Genomic DNA, 13,780 nt, shown 5'->3' with positions numbered 1-13,780 from the left:
TCCCAGAGACACAGAACCATGTGGAAATTAAAATTATAAGACAGCAGTAGCTAAAGTTTAGGGGATCGTCCCCTGGGAGTTCATTCAGCACAGGAGATCCACAGAATGAAGCCTTATAGACCCTCCTGAGATTCTGTAATTAAGGCACAGTCAAGTTGAGAGATTCCAGCCGTTGTCCCTGAGTGCCCAAGAAGAGAAGATGGTCAGGAACTTGCACAGGATGCAGGTGCTCTGTCTTTGGGCCATATAGCTACCCTGTGGGCCTTAAAAACTCTAAAAAGTACAGTGAAGTAATCGCAAATAAAGTGAGTACAAAGCACATGGAGAGGAAAGCTATGGATATGTTGTTAAAACAGGCAGAATCCCAGGAGACATAAACACACAGGAGTGAATTACAAAGAAGAGAGGGAAATTAGGAAGAATCAGAGGTAGCTGTGTACATGTTGGACACTTTATTGCTGCACACAGGTGATAACAGAAAGATGTACACAGCAGATTGTCTGGGTAATGGTGTGTATGGCTCTGGGTTGCAGGAAAATATGGCTAAATATATGGGTTGACTTATCAGCAGTGGCTGTGTCTGTGGTAAGTCTAAAGGGAGTCACATGAACAGAGGAACCGATTGTGAGGCAAGCATGGGAGATGACATACTCACAGGGCTGTAGTCATTATCAAAAACTTGGAAGCATTCCTCGAAAGGGGACTTTTACATTACCTCTCCTCGCTATGTTGCCCCACTTTGGCCACATGGAGAAAATTATAGATATTACCAATAATTTATAAGTGCTGGTTAGAACAAAACAAAAGTGTAAGAGAGCTGCTATGATGTTTTTCATTTAAGACTCTCTATACTGTCACAAGTGATATTCACAGAGTGTTTCTAAAAGCAGTCTAGCATGACATGAGTACAGGTATTCACTTAGGTGACGTAATTCGCTCCAAGCCTATCTGCGCCTGAAATAGCCCTGAAGACTCGTAAATGACACAACACCAAAGACCTAAAGAGAAAATTGAATTACTGCTCTACAATCCTCTCATGTGTACAATAAACCTCTTAAAAAAGCTCGTAGTCCCACAACTCAGCAGCGAATCACCTTTCAACTAAGATAACATCTGCATTCGTGACATTTTGTCTGGAATACCGTTGGAAATATTCTGTGAAGATCGATAAAACTGTTAGGTTTGATATAAACTGAACTGTGTGTGACCTGCCTCTTCAGTTCTAATATCAGCATGCTTTGCAAGCTTTCCCTGGATATGAGGCCCAGACCCAGTATAACTGAGATGTAGGCCCCTGTAACAGAACTAAGATGAACGTAAACTACTACTATAAGCATTTTCACAACCACTCACCCTGTAAAACAAGATGCCAAGAAATACTAATTCTGGGTCGTACTCACATACAGGTGAGGTAACCTTCCAGATATCCAGCTGCAAACATGATCTCCTCGTTGCTTCTGTCTTCGGACCCATAACCAGCACGCATCTCCAGAACACCCCATCCCGTGGACTGAACAGTGTCATTGTAGAAACCGTAGGCATCTCCGTTTCTGTCCAAAACATCTTTCACCAGTACTGTCTGAGTGTCGCTCATCCAGTACACTGTGGCATAACGAATTCCTGCAACAACAAAAGACATCATAGTTGGCTAGAAATTGGAATTACAAATATACAAGTAGAAATGATGCTTAAAAAGACAGACCCGCCTAGTGCCACACGTATTGTGTTAGAATAACGCATATCCAGTCATTTCCCCGCATGATCGCACTGCCTGAGATTGTCATGCAAAATAACCGTGTTCGAGGTGCGGTAAAACCTTCTTGTTCCAGTTTCTCACTTTGCTAGGTAAGCCCTGGGTAGTGTTTAGCAAAGGCCAAAAGGAGGCGCTGGTGTAAAACGGGAGGTGTAGGATTCTCGATATATTACGATATTTCTATGATTCCCTCTTCTTCATCCCTTTATTTCGCTTGCGAGAAAGTATCACTCATAGTCCTTCAAATGTCACTCGTAATTACACTAAAATGATGAAAGTGTCACACATAGCAACATGAAACCTTGGCAGCTATGTATAGATGAGTCTTTTTCAGCAGTGTATATATCATTTTAAACAGACTACCATGACATCGTCATTAAAATCTAACACCGCCTGTCCATTACTAAATATATTCTCACTATAAGGTAACAGATCTTAATAAATAAACGCCCAGAGACATTAAAAGAACTGTGCTTCCAATCTGCCACGCAAAAACGAAACACGATTTTTTTTTAAATAAACACATTTACCAAAAACACATGGTTTGCACTTTTACAAACAATGGATATAAAAGAATAACATAAAAATAAGTTGAAAAGGCCCTAACGTTACCCTCAGTGTACAAAGGTAAACACAATAATAACGTGATGGGTGTGATCGAGAAATTCTAAAAGCACCATTTCTCACACTGAATTATGAAAATTAGAATGCAAGCCTTCCTTAAATATCTACAAAAGTTAGGAGAGCTTCTGCAACTGGCATTCAGCAATTACTGAATAAAAACAGACGCAATAAATTGACGACCATATAAACAACTTTAGAGACCCGCTTAGCAAACGCTGTATGTTTTTTTTACAAAGTTTTATATTGCTCTGGGCATCTCCTTGTGGTCCCTCCAAAGCGATGTACAAGAGCTAAAATACTGGAAGTACAGCTGACTCGCAGTCATTTTAAGGCATGGACTAAGTGGACACTTGCCCAGGACCTCCAACACTCCCTAACCCCCGCCGGAAAATAAACTTTCTATTTATTTCGCTTACCTCTTCCTATCTGCATATCTCACCCTCTCCGTTCCTCTGAGTCTCTCTCCCTATTTGTCCAGTGGCATCTTGAGTATTTTTTGGTCCTGGAAAGAGACATTTTAACGGCGTTTGTGTGAGCCCCGTTTCTGAAAGTTCGTTTTGGCATTACGCAGGCTTAAATTAGCAGAAACATTAATAAGGGGCTCCGTAAAAGATTTTGCCCTGGGCCCCAAAACATCCTTAGGACAGCACTGCTGATAGGAAAGTTTGAGTTCGTTCAGAGAACGGGAAGCTCCTTTGAGCTACTCTTTGGTCACTTCCCCCGAACGCATGACCGCAGGTGAGAGTAATCTGCACAGACTGTAATGGGGCTCAGTGCTAAGTCTTTGGTTCAGTGCACTGCACAACCTCAGGCCACGGATTCCAAAGAACTTTCCTTCGTGCTTCTGTCGTCTGAAGGTTCAAGAGAATAAATGTGCTGTTGCTGAAAATAGGGCCTGCTGGGAGGATAGTGCGGGATAGTTTTTCCAGTTAAGCACATAGAACTTGCAGACAGTGAAGAGGACTCTGAAAGCCATAACTGCATCCACTGTGAGCCAGTGAACCGGGTTTAAAGATGGTTTCATGAGCCTGCTACCGTATGTCATCGCCTTAGTAGCATCTCACAAATATGTTGGGGCCTTTCCATAAAGGCATTTTGGGGCATGTAACAACGGGAACCAGTATTCTTTTGTGGAAGCTTACACGCGTTTGTGATTTGGGCCTGAAGGTCCCGTTCTATATTAGTAAAGGTGCAATGAGATCACACAACTTTTTATTTGTAATGACGGTAGACGAATATTGCTTGAACGTACCTGTTGTGTTGCCAGTTTCAATGTTTTGGGGCTAATTCAAAAAGGTATACAAGAGTACGTAAAACAGTACTACGGAAGTACGTTTTTGCATACTCCAAAACTAATTGGTGAAAAGGCTCCTTTGTGTCCTAAATATAGTTTTGCTAAAATACTGGGGCAGATGTGCCAACAAAGGATAATCTATAACCAGCAGGACACAATGCTTATACACAATATTTAAGCCAGGATATTTTTGTTAGACAATATTTAGGCACCGATATCCTGACATAAACCACTCAATGTGCTCACAGGTCACCCGGTTTTGAAGACTTTGTCGGCTATCTATGAGTTTATTTGAGAGAATCTTGTACACATCATTTCAGTGGTTCAGGCCACCCATCACTAAGCCTCTTGTAAGCAACATCTGATGGTCAGTATGGAGGAATGGGCATATTCCTCAGAGGGAGATCTAAAAATTGATGCTTTTTACCAACACATCGATCTGGGCTGTAATGGACATTTCTCAATTAAATATGACTACACGTCCTAAGCTTCTAGCATGGTGGCGTGCACAAAATAGGGATTCAATAGAAAGGTGGTGAGTTGGATTCTGTTTCGCCTGGTTCCAGGATCTCAATTTTCCCCATAGAAAACTTTAATGCAGTGAAAACGTGCTTCATGTAAGTGATAATGTTAGTCTAGTTTGGTGGCCTAGCAGGAAAGCTCAGAATGTTACTGTTAGAAATGGGGTCTTTGGTTGACAGTCAGGTTACCCCCTGTTCAAGCAAGGACCCTCACTCTAGTTAGGATAAAAGAGAATCACCCTCAGCTAACCCCTGCTTACCCCCTTGGTAGCTTGGCAGAGCAGTAGGCTTAACCTCAGAGTGCTGGGCGTAAAGTATTTGTACCAACACACACAGTAACTTAATGAAAACACTACAAAATGACACAACACCAGTTTAGAAAAATAGGAAATATTTATCTAGACAAAACAAGACCAAAACGACAAAAATCCAACATACACAAGTCAAGTTATGATTTTTAAAAGGTTTAAAATAAAAAGAGTCTTTAGGTAGTTGTAACAACACACTAGCGCTGCTAGCGTGAAAAATGTACCTGGTTTGCGTCAAAAATAACCCCGCACGGGCGTGTGCGTCGAAAGTAACCCTGCACGGCTGTGTGCGTCGAAAACAACTCGGCACGGCGGTGCGCGTTGACAAAGCCAGCCACACGACGATCCGAAAGTCCCGCGGCGCAGGGTGCGATCTCTCAGCCTCCGTCAGCGATGCTGCGCGTCGTTTCTCCTGCTCCGGGCGTCGGTTTTTCGGTCGCGTTTCCTGCGGCGTCGTTTCTCAGCTGCGGAACCGGCGTCGCGTCGTTTTCTCAGCCGCGATCGGATTCGCGTCGATCTTTTCTCCGCACGGCGCTCGGTGCGTGTATTTTTGTCCTTAGGCTGCCAGCCTCTCCTTTCAGGGTCCCAGGAACTGGAAGGGCACCACAGAGCAGAGTAGGGGTCTCTCCAGAGACTCCAGGTGCTGGCAGGAAGAAGTCTTTGCTATCCCTGAGACTTCAACAACAGGAGGCAAGCTCTACATCAAGCCCTTGGAGATTTCTTCTTCAAGATGGAAGGCACACAAAGTCCAGTCTTTGCCCTCTTACTCTGGCAGAAGCAGCACTGCAGGAAAGCTCCACAAAGCACAGTCACAGGCAGGGCAGCACTTGTTCCTCAGCGATCAGCTCTTCTCCAGGCAGAGGTTCCCCTTGATTCCAGAAGTGTTTTCAAAAGTTTGTAAGTTTGGGTGCCCTTCTTATACCCATTTTAGTCTTTGAAGTCACCTTCCTTCAAAGGGGACTCACACCTTCTTGTGAAATCCTGCCTTGCCCAGGCAAGGCCTCAGACACACACCAGGGGGCTGGAGACAGCATTGTCAGAGGCAGGCACAGTCCTTTCAGATGAGAGTGACCACTCCACCCCTCCCTCCTAGCAGAGATGGCTAATCAGGAAATGCAGATCACACCCCAGCTCCCTTTGTGTCACTGTCTGGTGTGAGGTGAAAAACAACCCAACTGTCAAACTGACCCAGACAGGGAATCCACAAACAAGGCAGAGTCACAGAATGGTTTAAGCAAGAAAATGCTCACTTTCTAAAAGTGGCATTTCCAAACGCACAATCTCAAAATCAACTTTACTAAAAGATGTATTTTTAAATTGTGAGTTCAGGGATCCCAAACTCCACATGTCCATCTACTCTCTAGGGGAATCTACACTTTAATCATATTTAAAGGTAGCCCCCATATTATCCTATGAGAGAGAGACAGACCTTGCAACAGTGAAAACGAAATTGGCAGTATTTCACTGTCAGGACATATAAACCACATTACTATATGTCCTACCTTATCCATACACTGCACCCTGCCCTTGGGGCTACCTAGGGCATACCTTAGGGGTGCCTTACATGTAAGGAAAGGGAAGGTTTAGGCCTGGCAAGTGGGTACACTTGCCAAGTCGAATTTACAGTGTAAAAATACACATACAGACACTGCAGTGGCAGGTCTGAGACATGATTACAGAGCTACTTATGTGGGGGGCACAACCAGTGCTGCAGGCCCACTCGTAGCATTTGATTTACAGGCCCTGGCACCTCTAGTGCACCTTACTAGGGACTTACTAGTAAATCAAATATGCCAATCATGGATAAACCACTTACATACAATTTAAACAGGAGAGCATATGCACTTTAGCACTGATTAGCAGTGGTAAAGTGCTCAGAGTTGAAAAGCCAACAGCAACATGTCAGAAAAACATAGGAGGCAGGAGGCGAAAAAGACTGGGGATGACCCTGCATAAGCAAAAGTCCAACACGACCCCCTACCAGCCTAAAGCCAGGGGAGAACAATCAATACCTTGATGTACTTCCCTGATTGGGGCGATAGAACAGGGACCCAGGCCCACAACAGCAGGGGCATGTTCCAGTTCTACGCCTTCCTGACTCCAGTTGGATCCCTCTGTCCATACTCTCAGGGCCCACTAAGCTAACCCATGGGGAACCCTTCTCCACATCTACAGACACCATCTGTGCAACACCTAACTTTACTTTGCTCACAGATGTATTGCAATGGGCAGATAGTACCACCAGGGCCAACACAGTGGTGTTGCCCACTCCACCCCCGGGGTGTGACTCTCGTCCTCCCCCCCCCAGGGGCAACTCTGTCCACCAGGACAGCAAGCCACAGTGGCCCCAGACAACTGTCAGGGATGAGAGCCCGACCTCAGGCCTCTCTAACCACTGTGACTGTGGAGAGTGGGGGGTGGTAGCCCCAGGTGCCTGGCACCCTTTGACCACTCTCTCTTCCACCAGGTCAGGGATGACAACCTGACCCTGGTCCTCCCCTCTGGGGCTCTGTACCCTCCCTGCAGAAGCGGCACCCCCAGAGTCAAAAACTGTCAGGGTGCTTGTAGAAGCAGTCCTGCACAATTCTTCCATCAGTGCAGGGATGTTAACCTGCAACTGATCCTCCAACCTGGGGTCTGTACCTTCAGGTTGGACCAGGGCCAGGGGTGAGGCTTCCCTCCCCCTGCCCTCTCTTCTGGGGTCCTGAACCACCCAACTAGGAGTGGCCCCCCCAGAAGACAACATGGTAGGGGCACTGTTAGCAGTAGCCCCTTCCTCCAGGTCAGGGGGGACACCCTTGACCTGGCCTCCCAATCCAGGGTCTGTGCCCACAGACTGGATCACTGCCTGGCAAACCAGGACTTCCTGGGGGGCATACCTACCCCCTACCAGGTCAGAGTTTACCCTCTGAACCTGGTCATCCAACCTAGGGTCACCACCCTGCGGTTGAACCACTGCCTGGCACACCAGGACTTCCTTGGGAGCACACTTACCCCCCATCAGGTCAGAGTTTACCCCCTGAACCTGATTATTCAACCCAGAGTCACCACCCTGCGGTTGAACCATTGCCTGGCACGCCAGGACTTCCTTGGGAGCACACTTACCCCCCATCAGGTCAGAGTTTACCCCCTGAACCTGATCATTCAACCCAGAGTCACCACCCTGCGGTTGAACCATTGCCTGGCACACCAGGACTTCCAGGGGGGCACACTTACCCCCCTCAAGGGACACACTGTCCCGAAGGGCCACACAAGAGTCTGGCTGGCGCAGGTCTCCTGACCTCTGCCCATCTGACAGAGTCTGGATTCCCCCCAGCCCAGAAATGGTCTCACCAAGGTCATTCATGGGGGGCTCTGCTCTCAGAGCTGACCCCTGACCCTCCAGGTTCTCCACTGGGGTCCGCAACCCCCTCTCAACCCTCTGTCTGGACTTCTGCACCCCCTCACTAGGAGTGGTACTGCCAGACACCAGAACTGGTGGGACGCTGGCTACAGCGGCCCCCCCAAGTTCTCCTGACACTGTGGGGTCTCCCTCAACAGATGGCCCTATGGTACAGGCTAGGCTCCTCTCCTGGGGTTCCCGCAGGGAACCCTCCAGGACCTGGGACCGGATCTCGGGCACCTTGGGCCTCAACCCATCCCCATTCCCTCTCCTCTGAGACTGGACATGGGGTCCCTCACCCATCCCACTACACTGGGACCTACCTGGGACACTACAATCCTTCCCTACCTCACCTGGTTGGGAACTACCTAGACCACTCCTCTCAGGAGCACCCCCAAATGCCTCTTCAGACTCTCTGGTACTCACCCAGAAGTCTGCCTCCATTGTAAGCTCCCTGGGGTCATAGAACTCACACTCCACCTGGTGTTGGCATAGCTCTGGAAAATAAGGACTAGACATATGCTCTCCAGCAATTACATCACTCAGCCCCTCACATGAATTAACCAAAGTACCCTTCACCCAACCATCCAGTGACTCTGCTTTGACAAAGCACCCCACATCACCCTTCTGAGACTGGTGAGACAGTACCTGACTGTCCCTGACACTCAACCCACACTCTTCTGGGATATTTTCACACTCCATAACCAGGACTTCTACCTGGGGGGAACCCCTCTCCCTGTCACTCTCACTTAGAGTCAGTAGAGTGTCCCTCCCACCAGTAGGAATATGACTCCCCATGCCAGTTCCCCAATCCACCTCAGGGACCCTGTGCATCACTGGAGCTACCTCATACCCCTGAACCTCCTGGCGTGTGTTAACTCCCTCCTTCAAGTAGGGCACCACCTCTCTGGGCATGTGCACTTCTGCAGCATCACTGGATATACAATTGTTGCTGCCACCATTCCAGCTGGACTCAGCCCTCATGACTTCCAGCTCTTTCAATTTAAGCTCGTAAGCATAAATCATTTTTTTAATCTCTAAGTCCCTCCTCCTTTCTTCCAGGACTAAGGCTCTCTTCTCCTCAGCCCTCTTAAGCTCTGCATCTAGCTCTTCCAGACTCCGGATTCGAGCTAGGAGCCAATCATCTCTTTCTGTTCCCTCCTCAGGGCCACTGCCCTCCTCTTTGGAGTAGTCCTCCTCCTCAGAGTAGTTATCCTCCTCAGACTCATTTGGTGGTGTTGCCTGACAACGTTTCAATTCATACTGAAACAGGGCTGACTCAAGATCCTCCCTTCTGGATTTCTTGTTCACAGCCAGTCCCCTTTCCATGCAGAATGCTTTAAGCTGCCACTTTTTATACATAAATAGGTGCCAGAAATTGACTTCCATTCTGCAAAGGCTTCACAACCAAAAACAAAGTCCAAAAATATTAGCAATACTTCCAGTAGGACATCAGAGAACAAAAAGCAGAATCACAAGACAAGTAGTATGTGGTCACGTAGTGGTCTGAGATCAAAACAGTAGTGTACACTTAATTACTGTATGTCAAGTACAAATACAAGTCCAAATCCCACCGCTGCCACCAATGTTAGAAATGGGGTCTTTGGTTGACAGTCAGGTTACCCCCTGTTCAAGCAAGGACCCTCACTCTAGTTAGGATAAAAGAGAATCACCCTCAGCTAACCCCTGCTTACCCCCTTGGTAGCTTGGCAGAGCAGTAGGCTTAACCTCAGAGTGCTGGGCGTAAAGTATTTGTACCAACACACACAGTAACTTAATGAAAACACTACAAAATGACACAACACCAGTTTAGAAAAATAGGAAATATTTATCTAGACAAAACAAGACCAAAACGACAAAAATCCAACATACACAAGTCAAGTTATGATTTTTAAAAGGTTTAAAATAAAAAGAGTCTTTAGGTAGTTGTAACAACACACTAGCGCTGCTAGCGTGAAAAATGTACCTGGTTTGCGTCAAAAATAACCCCGCACGGGCGTGTGCGTCGAAAGTAACCCTGCACGGCTGTGTGCGTCGAAAACAACTCGGCACGGCGGTGCGCGTTGACAAAGCCAGCCACACGACGATCCGAAAGTCCCGCGGCGCAGGGTGCGATCTCTCAGCCTCCGTCAGCGATGCTGCGCGTCGTTTCTCCTGCTCCGGGCGTCGGTTTTTCGGTCGCGTTTCCTGCGGCGTCGTTTCTCAGCTGCGGAACCGGCGTCGCGTCGTTTTCTCAGCCGCGATCGGATTCGCGTCGATCTTTTCTCCGCACGGCGCTCGGTGCGTGTATTTTTGTCCTTAGGCTGCCAGCCTCTCCTTTCAGGGTCCCAGGAACTGGAAGGGCACCACAGAGCAGAGTAGGGGTCTCTCCAGAGACTCCAGGTGCTGGCAGGAAGAAGTCTTTGCTATCCCTGAGACTTCAACAACAGGAGGCAAGCTCTACATCAAGCCCTTGGAGATTTCTTCTTCAAGATGGAAGGCACACAAAGTCCAGTCTTTGCCCTCTTACTCTGGCAGAAGCAGCACTGCAGGAAAGCTCCACAAAGCACAGTCACAGGCAGGGCAGCACTTGTTCCTCAGCGATCAGCTCTTCTCCAGGCAGAGGTTCCCCTTGATTCCAGAAGTGTTTTCAAAAGTTTGTAAGTTTGGGTGCCCTTCTTATACCCATTTTAGTCTTTGAAGTCACCTTCCTTCAAAGGGGACTCACACCTTCTTGTGAAATCCTGCCTTGCCCAGGCAAGGCCTCAGACACACACCAGGGGGCTGGAGACAGCATTGTCAGAGGCAGGCACAGTCCTTTCAGATGAGAGTGACCACTCCACCCCTCCCTCCTAGCAGAGATGGCTAATCAGGAAATGCAGATCACACCCCAGCTCCCTTTGTGTCACTGTCTGGTGTGAGGTGAAAAACAACCCAACTGTCAAACTGACCCAGACAGGGAATCCACAAACAAGGCAGAGTCACAGAATGGTTTAAGCAAGAAAATGCTCACTTTCTAAAAGTGGCATTTCCAAACGCACAATCTCAAAATCAACTTTACTAAAAGATGTATTTTTAAATTGTGAGTTCAGGGATCCCAAACTCCACATGTCCATCTACTCTCTAGGGGAATCTACACTTTAATCATATTTAAAGGTAGCCCCCATATTATCCTATGAGAGAGAGACAGACCTTGCAACAGTGAAAACGAAATTGGCAGTATTTCACTGTCAGGACATATAAACCACATTACTATATGTCCTACCTTATCCATACACTGCACCCTGCCCTTGGGGCTACCTAGGGCATACCTTAGGGGTGCCTTACATGTAAGGAAAGGGAAGGTTTAGGCCTGGCAAGTGGGTACACTTGCCAAGTCGAATTTACAGTGTAAAAATACACATACAGACACTGCAGTGGCAGGTCTGAGACATGATTACAGAGCTACTTATGTGGGGGGCACAACCAGTGCTGCAGGCCCACTCGTAGCATTTGATTTACAGGCCCTGGCACCTCTAGTGCACCTTACTAGGGACTTACTAGTAAATCAAATATGCCAATCATGGATAAACCACTTACATACAATTTAAACAGGAGAGCATATGCACTTTAGCACTGATTAGCAGTGGTAAAGTGCTCAGAGTTGAAAAGCCAACAGCAACATGTCAGAAAAACATAGGAGGCAGGAGGCGAAAAAGACTGGGGATGACCCTGCATAAGCAAAAGTCCAACAGTTACCCTGATACCGCTTCGTGATTTGTGCAGGCAGGAACATACATACATTCAAGTCAAGCAGGCAAGATTAGACCTCTGTGGTATGCTGTAAAAACAAAGAATTGATTAAGGTCATGAGGTCTGTTTCAAGTGATGAGGCATTACAGGCCTGCACTAGCTCTTTAGATGCAGCTCCTCCTCGATTCTTGAGGGAAAAACTGTGAGAGTTGATTGAACTTGAGACGCATCAATTGTAGGAAAAGGAAATGTCTCTGAATTGCTGGAGATATGATCCCAGATTCTGATAGTTATCATAAAAAACTGCAAAAGTTTTCACACTGTTGCTAGAATGCATTTGGGTTGATTTTGAAATCGATCAGACTGGGTGCGTCCTTGGTAGACACTGAAAATATCCCTTGTATGGTTTGAGGCTTCATTAATGTGTTGCTAATGTACATCATTTGTTGCAATTTTATAGCTTTTTCTGCATTTTATTTTTAAGACGGATCGTGACCTGACAAGTCACCGATTATTTTTGGCTCATCCAGATCTTTAATATAGCATTTGTCTGCAGACTTTGTCGACATGTTTCTTTTTGGATTTTTAGTAGGGAAAACTTGTCAGGAGTTGAAGAAATAAGTGATGCAGATTCTCTAGGAGGATTTCTGAATCAGACACATCAGTGGCTTCTTCTCTGATTGGATATTGGGTTGCATCAAATTTCTTGCATTGTCCCTTTTGTAATTTGAGACTGAAGCATGAAAGATTGTAGCTTTTAAGTGAGATAACGTTTCACACCAGATTAAAGCGGAATCTTGAAACAAAATAAAGATCAGATTAAACAGCTGTAAAGTGGTTTAACATAGCTATTTAAATATTTTTATATTGTGAATGAATATTATATCTAACCATCTCCCACTGTCTATGCTGGATGACAAACTTCCTGATTGAAACCCACAGCCTGTATGTTGTTAGTGAGGTCTGATCCTTGTTTTTCTCGAACAATAGGTTGAATTTAACCAAGACCAAGATTCTCTAGGGTAAAAGGTGTAGTTGAAGGGTCGGGAGGGTCAGTGGACAAAGGCATACACTGCAGAAGTCTGTGTTTGACCTCAGGGTTACAAGTTTGAAACCTTCTTCATCCTCCTTAGGCATATAAAATGAGTATCACTGAATTAGGTAACAAATATCTGCTATGCTAGTCCACAATGTGCTATTGGGTGACCATGCACTTCACAAATACATGTTATGCTATAGCTCAGCCCTAAATATTAATCTAGGAATGATGTATTGTAGCACAGGATGTTGGTGGGTGGATACTACTGCAACAATGAAGATGCTATTAGACATTTAAAAAACATGAACAGAGGATTTCAGGAATCTGTGGGCAGCATAACTCGGCATGATGAACAAGTGCTACTCCAACCCATGCATTGATTCTCTGTTTTCATGAATGATATTTTTAGCTGAAGAAACAAGGTAACCAAGCATGCCACACTATGCTTTCCTGTACCTCGATTTAAAATCATACCAAATTAGAAGGCTTCAGAGGGTTCAAAATGTTGCAGGGAGACACACTTCAAAAGATTACACTGGCTCCTAGTCAAGGTCTAAAGCACATTCAAGACTCTCTGACTTACTAACAAAGTCACTGCATGCTTAACACCCAGATAGATGGAGAAAACAATATGCGATTCACTTCGGCTTCATTTAGGGTGGCTTGCTTGCTAGCTGTTAAAGGTTTGAGGCAGGTATCTAACCTCTTGGCTTCATGATAAATACATTCAAAGCTTCTCTCACTCTCAATGGGAATACCCAAAGACATACACTTTGTGCTAAACCAGCCTGTGTGGTATACAAGCACTCCAATGTGCCACTTGAGAGTTCACTGCAGTTTGAGCAATACATTCATCTACTTCTGGGAAATTGACCACTCTCTCCACATTCCACCATTAGTCATCGTCAAACCAAAGTACTCCTATGACATCTGTGCCAGGCACATTGTATCAAACATCAAGAAACACTTCTTAATATAATCTGTCAACTTTGTCCTAACAAAATAACCAACATTTGCATCACTGACCTTACCACACTAGAGGAAACTGTACTTCTCTTTACTCACACTCTGAATTTTCCTACCACCTCTTCTGTCTGAATCTCTTGCCTCTAGATCAAAACTCTTCCTACTCTTATAGCTAAACCACC

The 13,780-nt window shown here is 46.0% G+C and overlaps 1 protein-coding gene across 1 annotated transcript in view; it reads right to left on the bottom strand.

The window, feature by feature from the left end:
- Positions 1 to 13,780, bottom strand: part of PLBD1 (phospholipase B domain containing 1) — a 245,604-nt gene that overhangs the window by 157,970 nt on the left and 73,854 nt on the right. Inside the window, exon 2 of the mRNA XM_069231448.1 lies at positions 1,401 to 1,620. Within this exon, the coding sequence (XP_069087549.1) occupies positions 1,401 to 1,620 (220 nt within the window). The remainder of the gene's footprint in view (positions 1 to 1,400; positions 1,621 to 13,780) is intronic.

This window comes from Pleurodeles waltl, chromosome 4_2 (genome assembly GCF_031143425.1).
Source record: "Pleurodeles waltl isolate 20211129_DDA chromosome 4_2, aPleWal1.hap1.20221129, whole genome shotgun sequence".
Classification (NCBI taxonomy): Eukaryota; Metazoa; Chordata; class Amphibia; order Caudata; family Salamandridae; genus Pleurodeles; species Pleurodeles waltl.
This window is presented reverse-complemented; position numbering and strand designations above follow the sequence as displayed.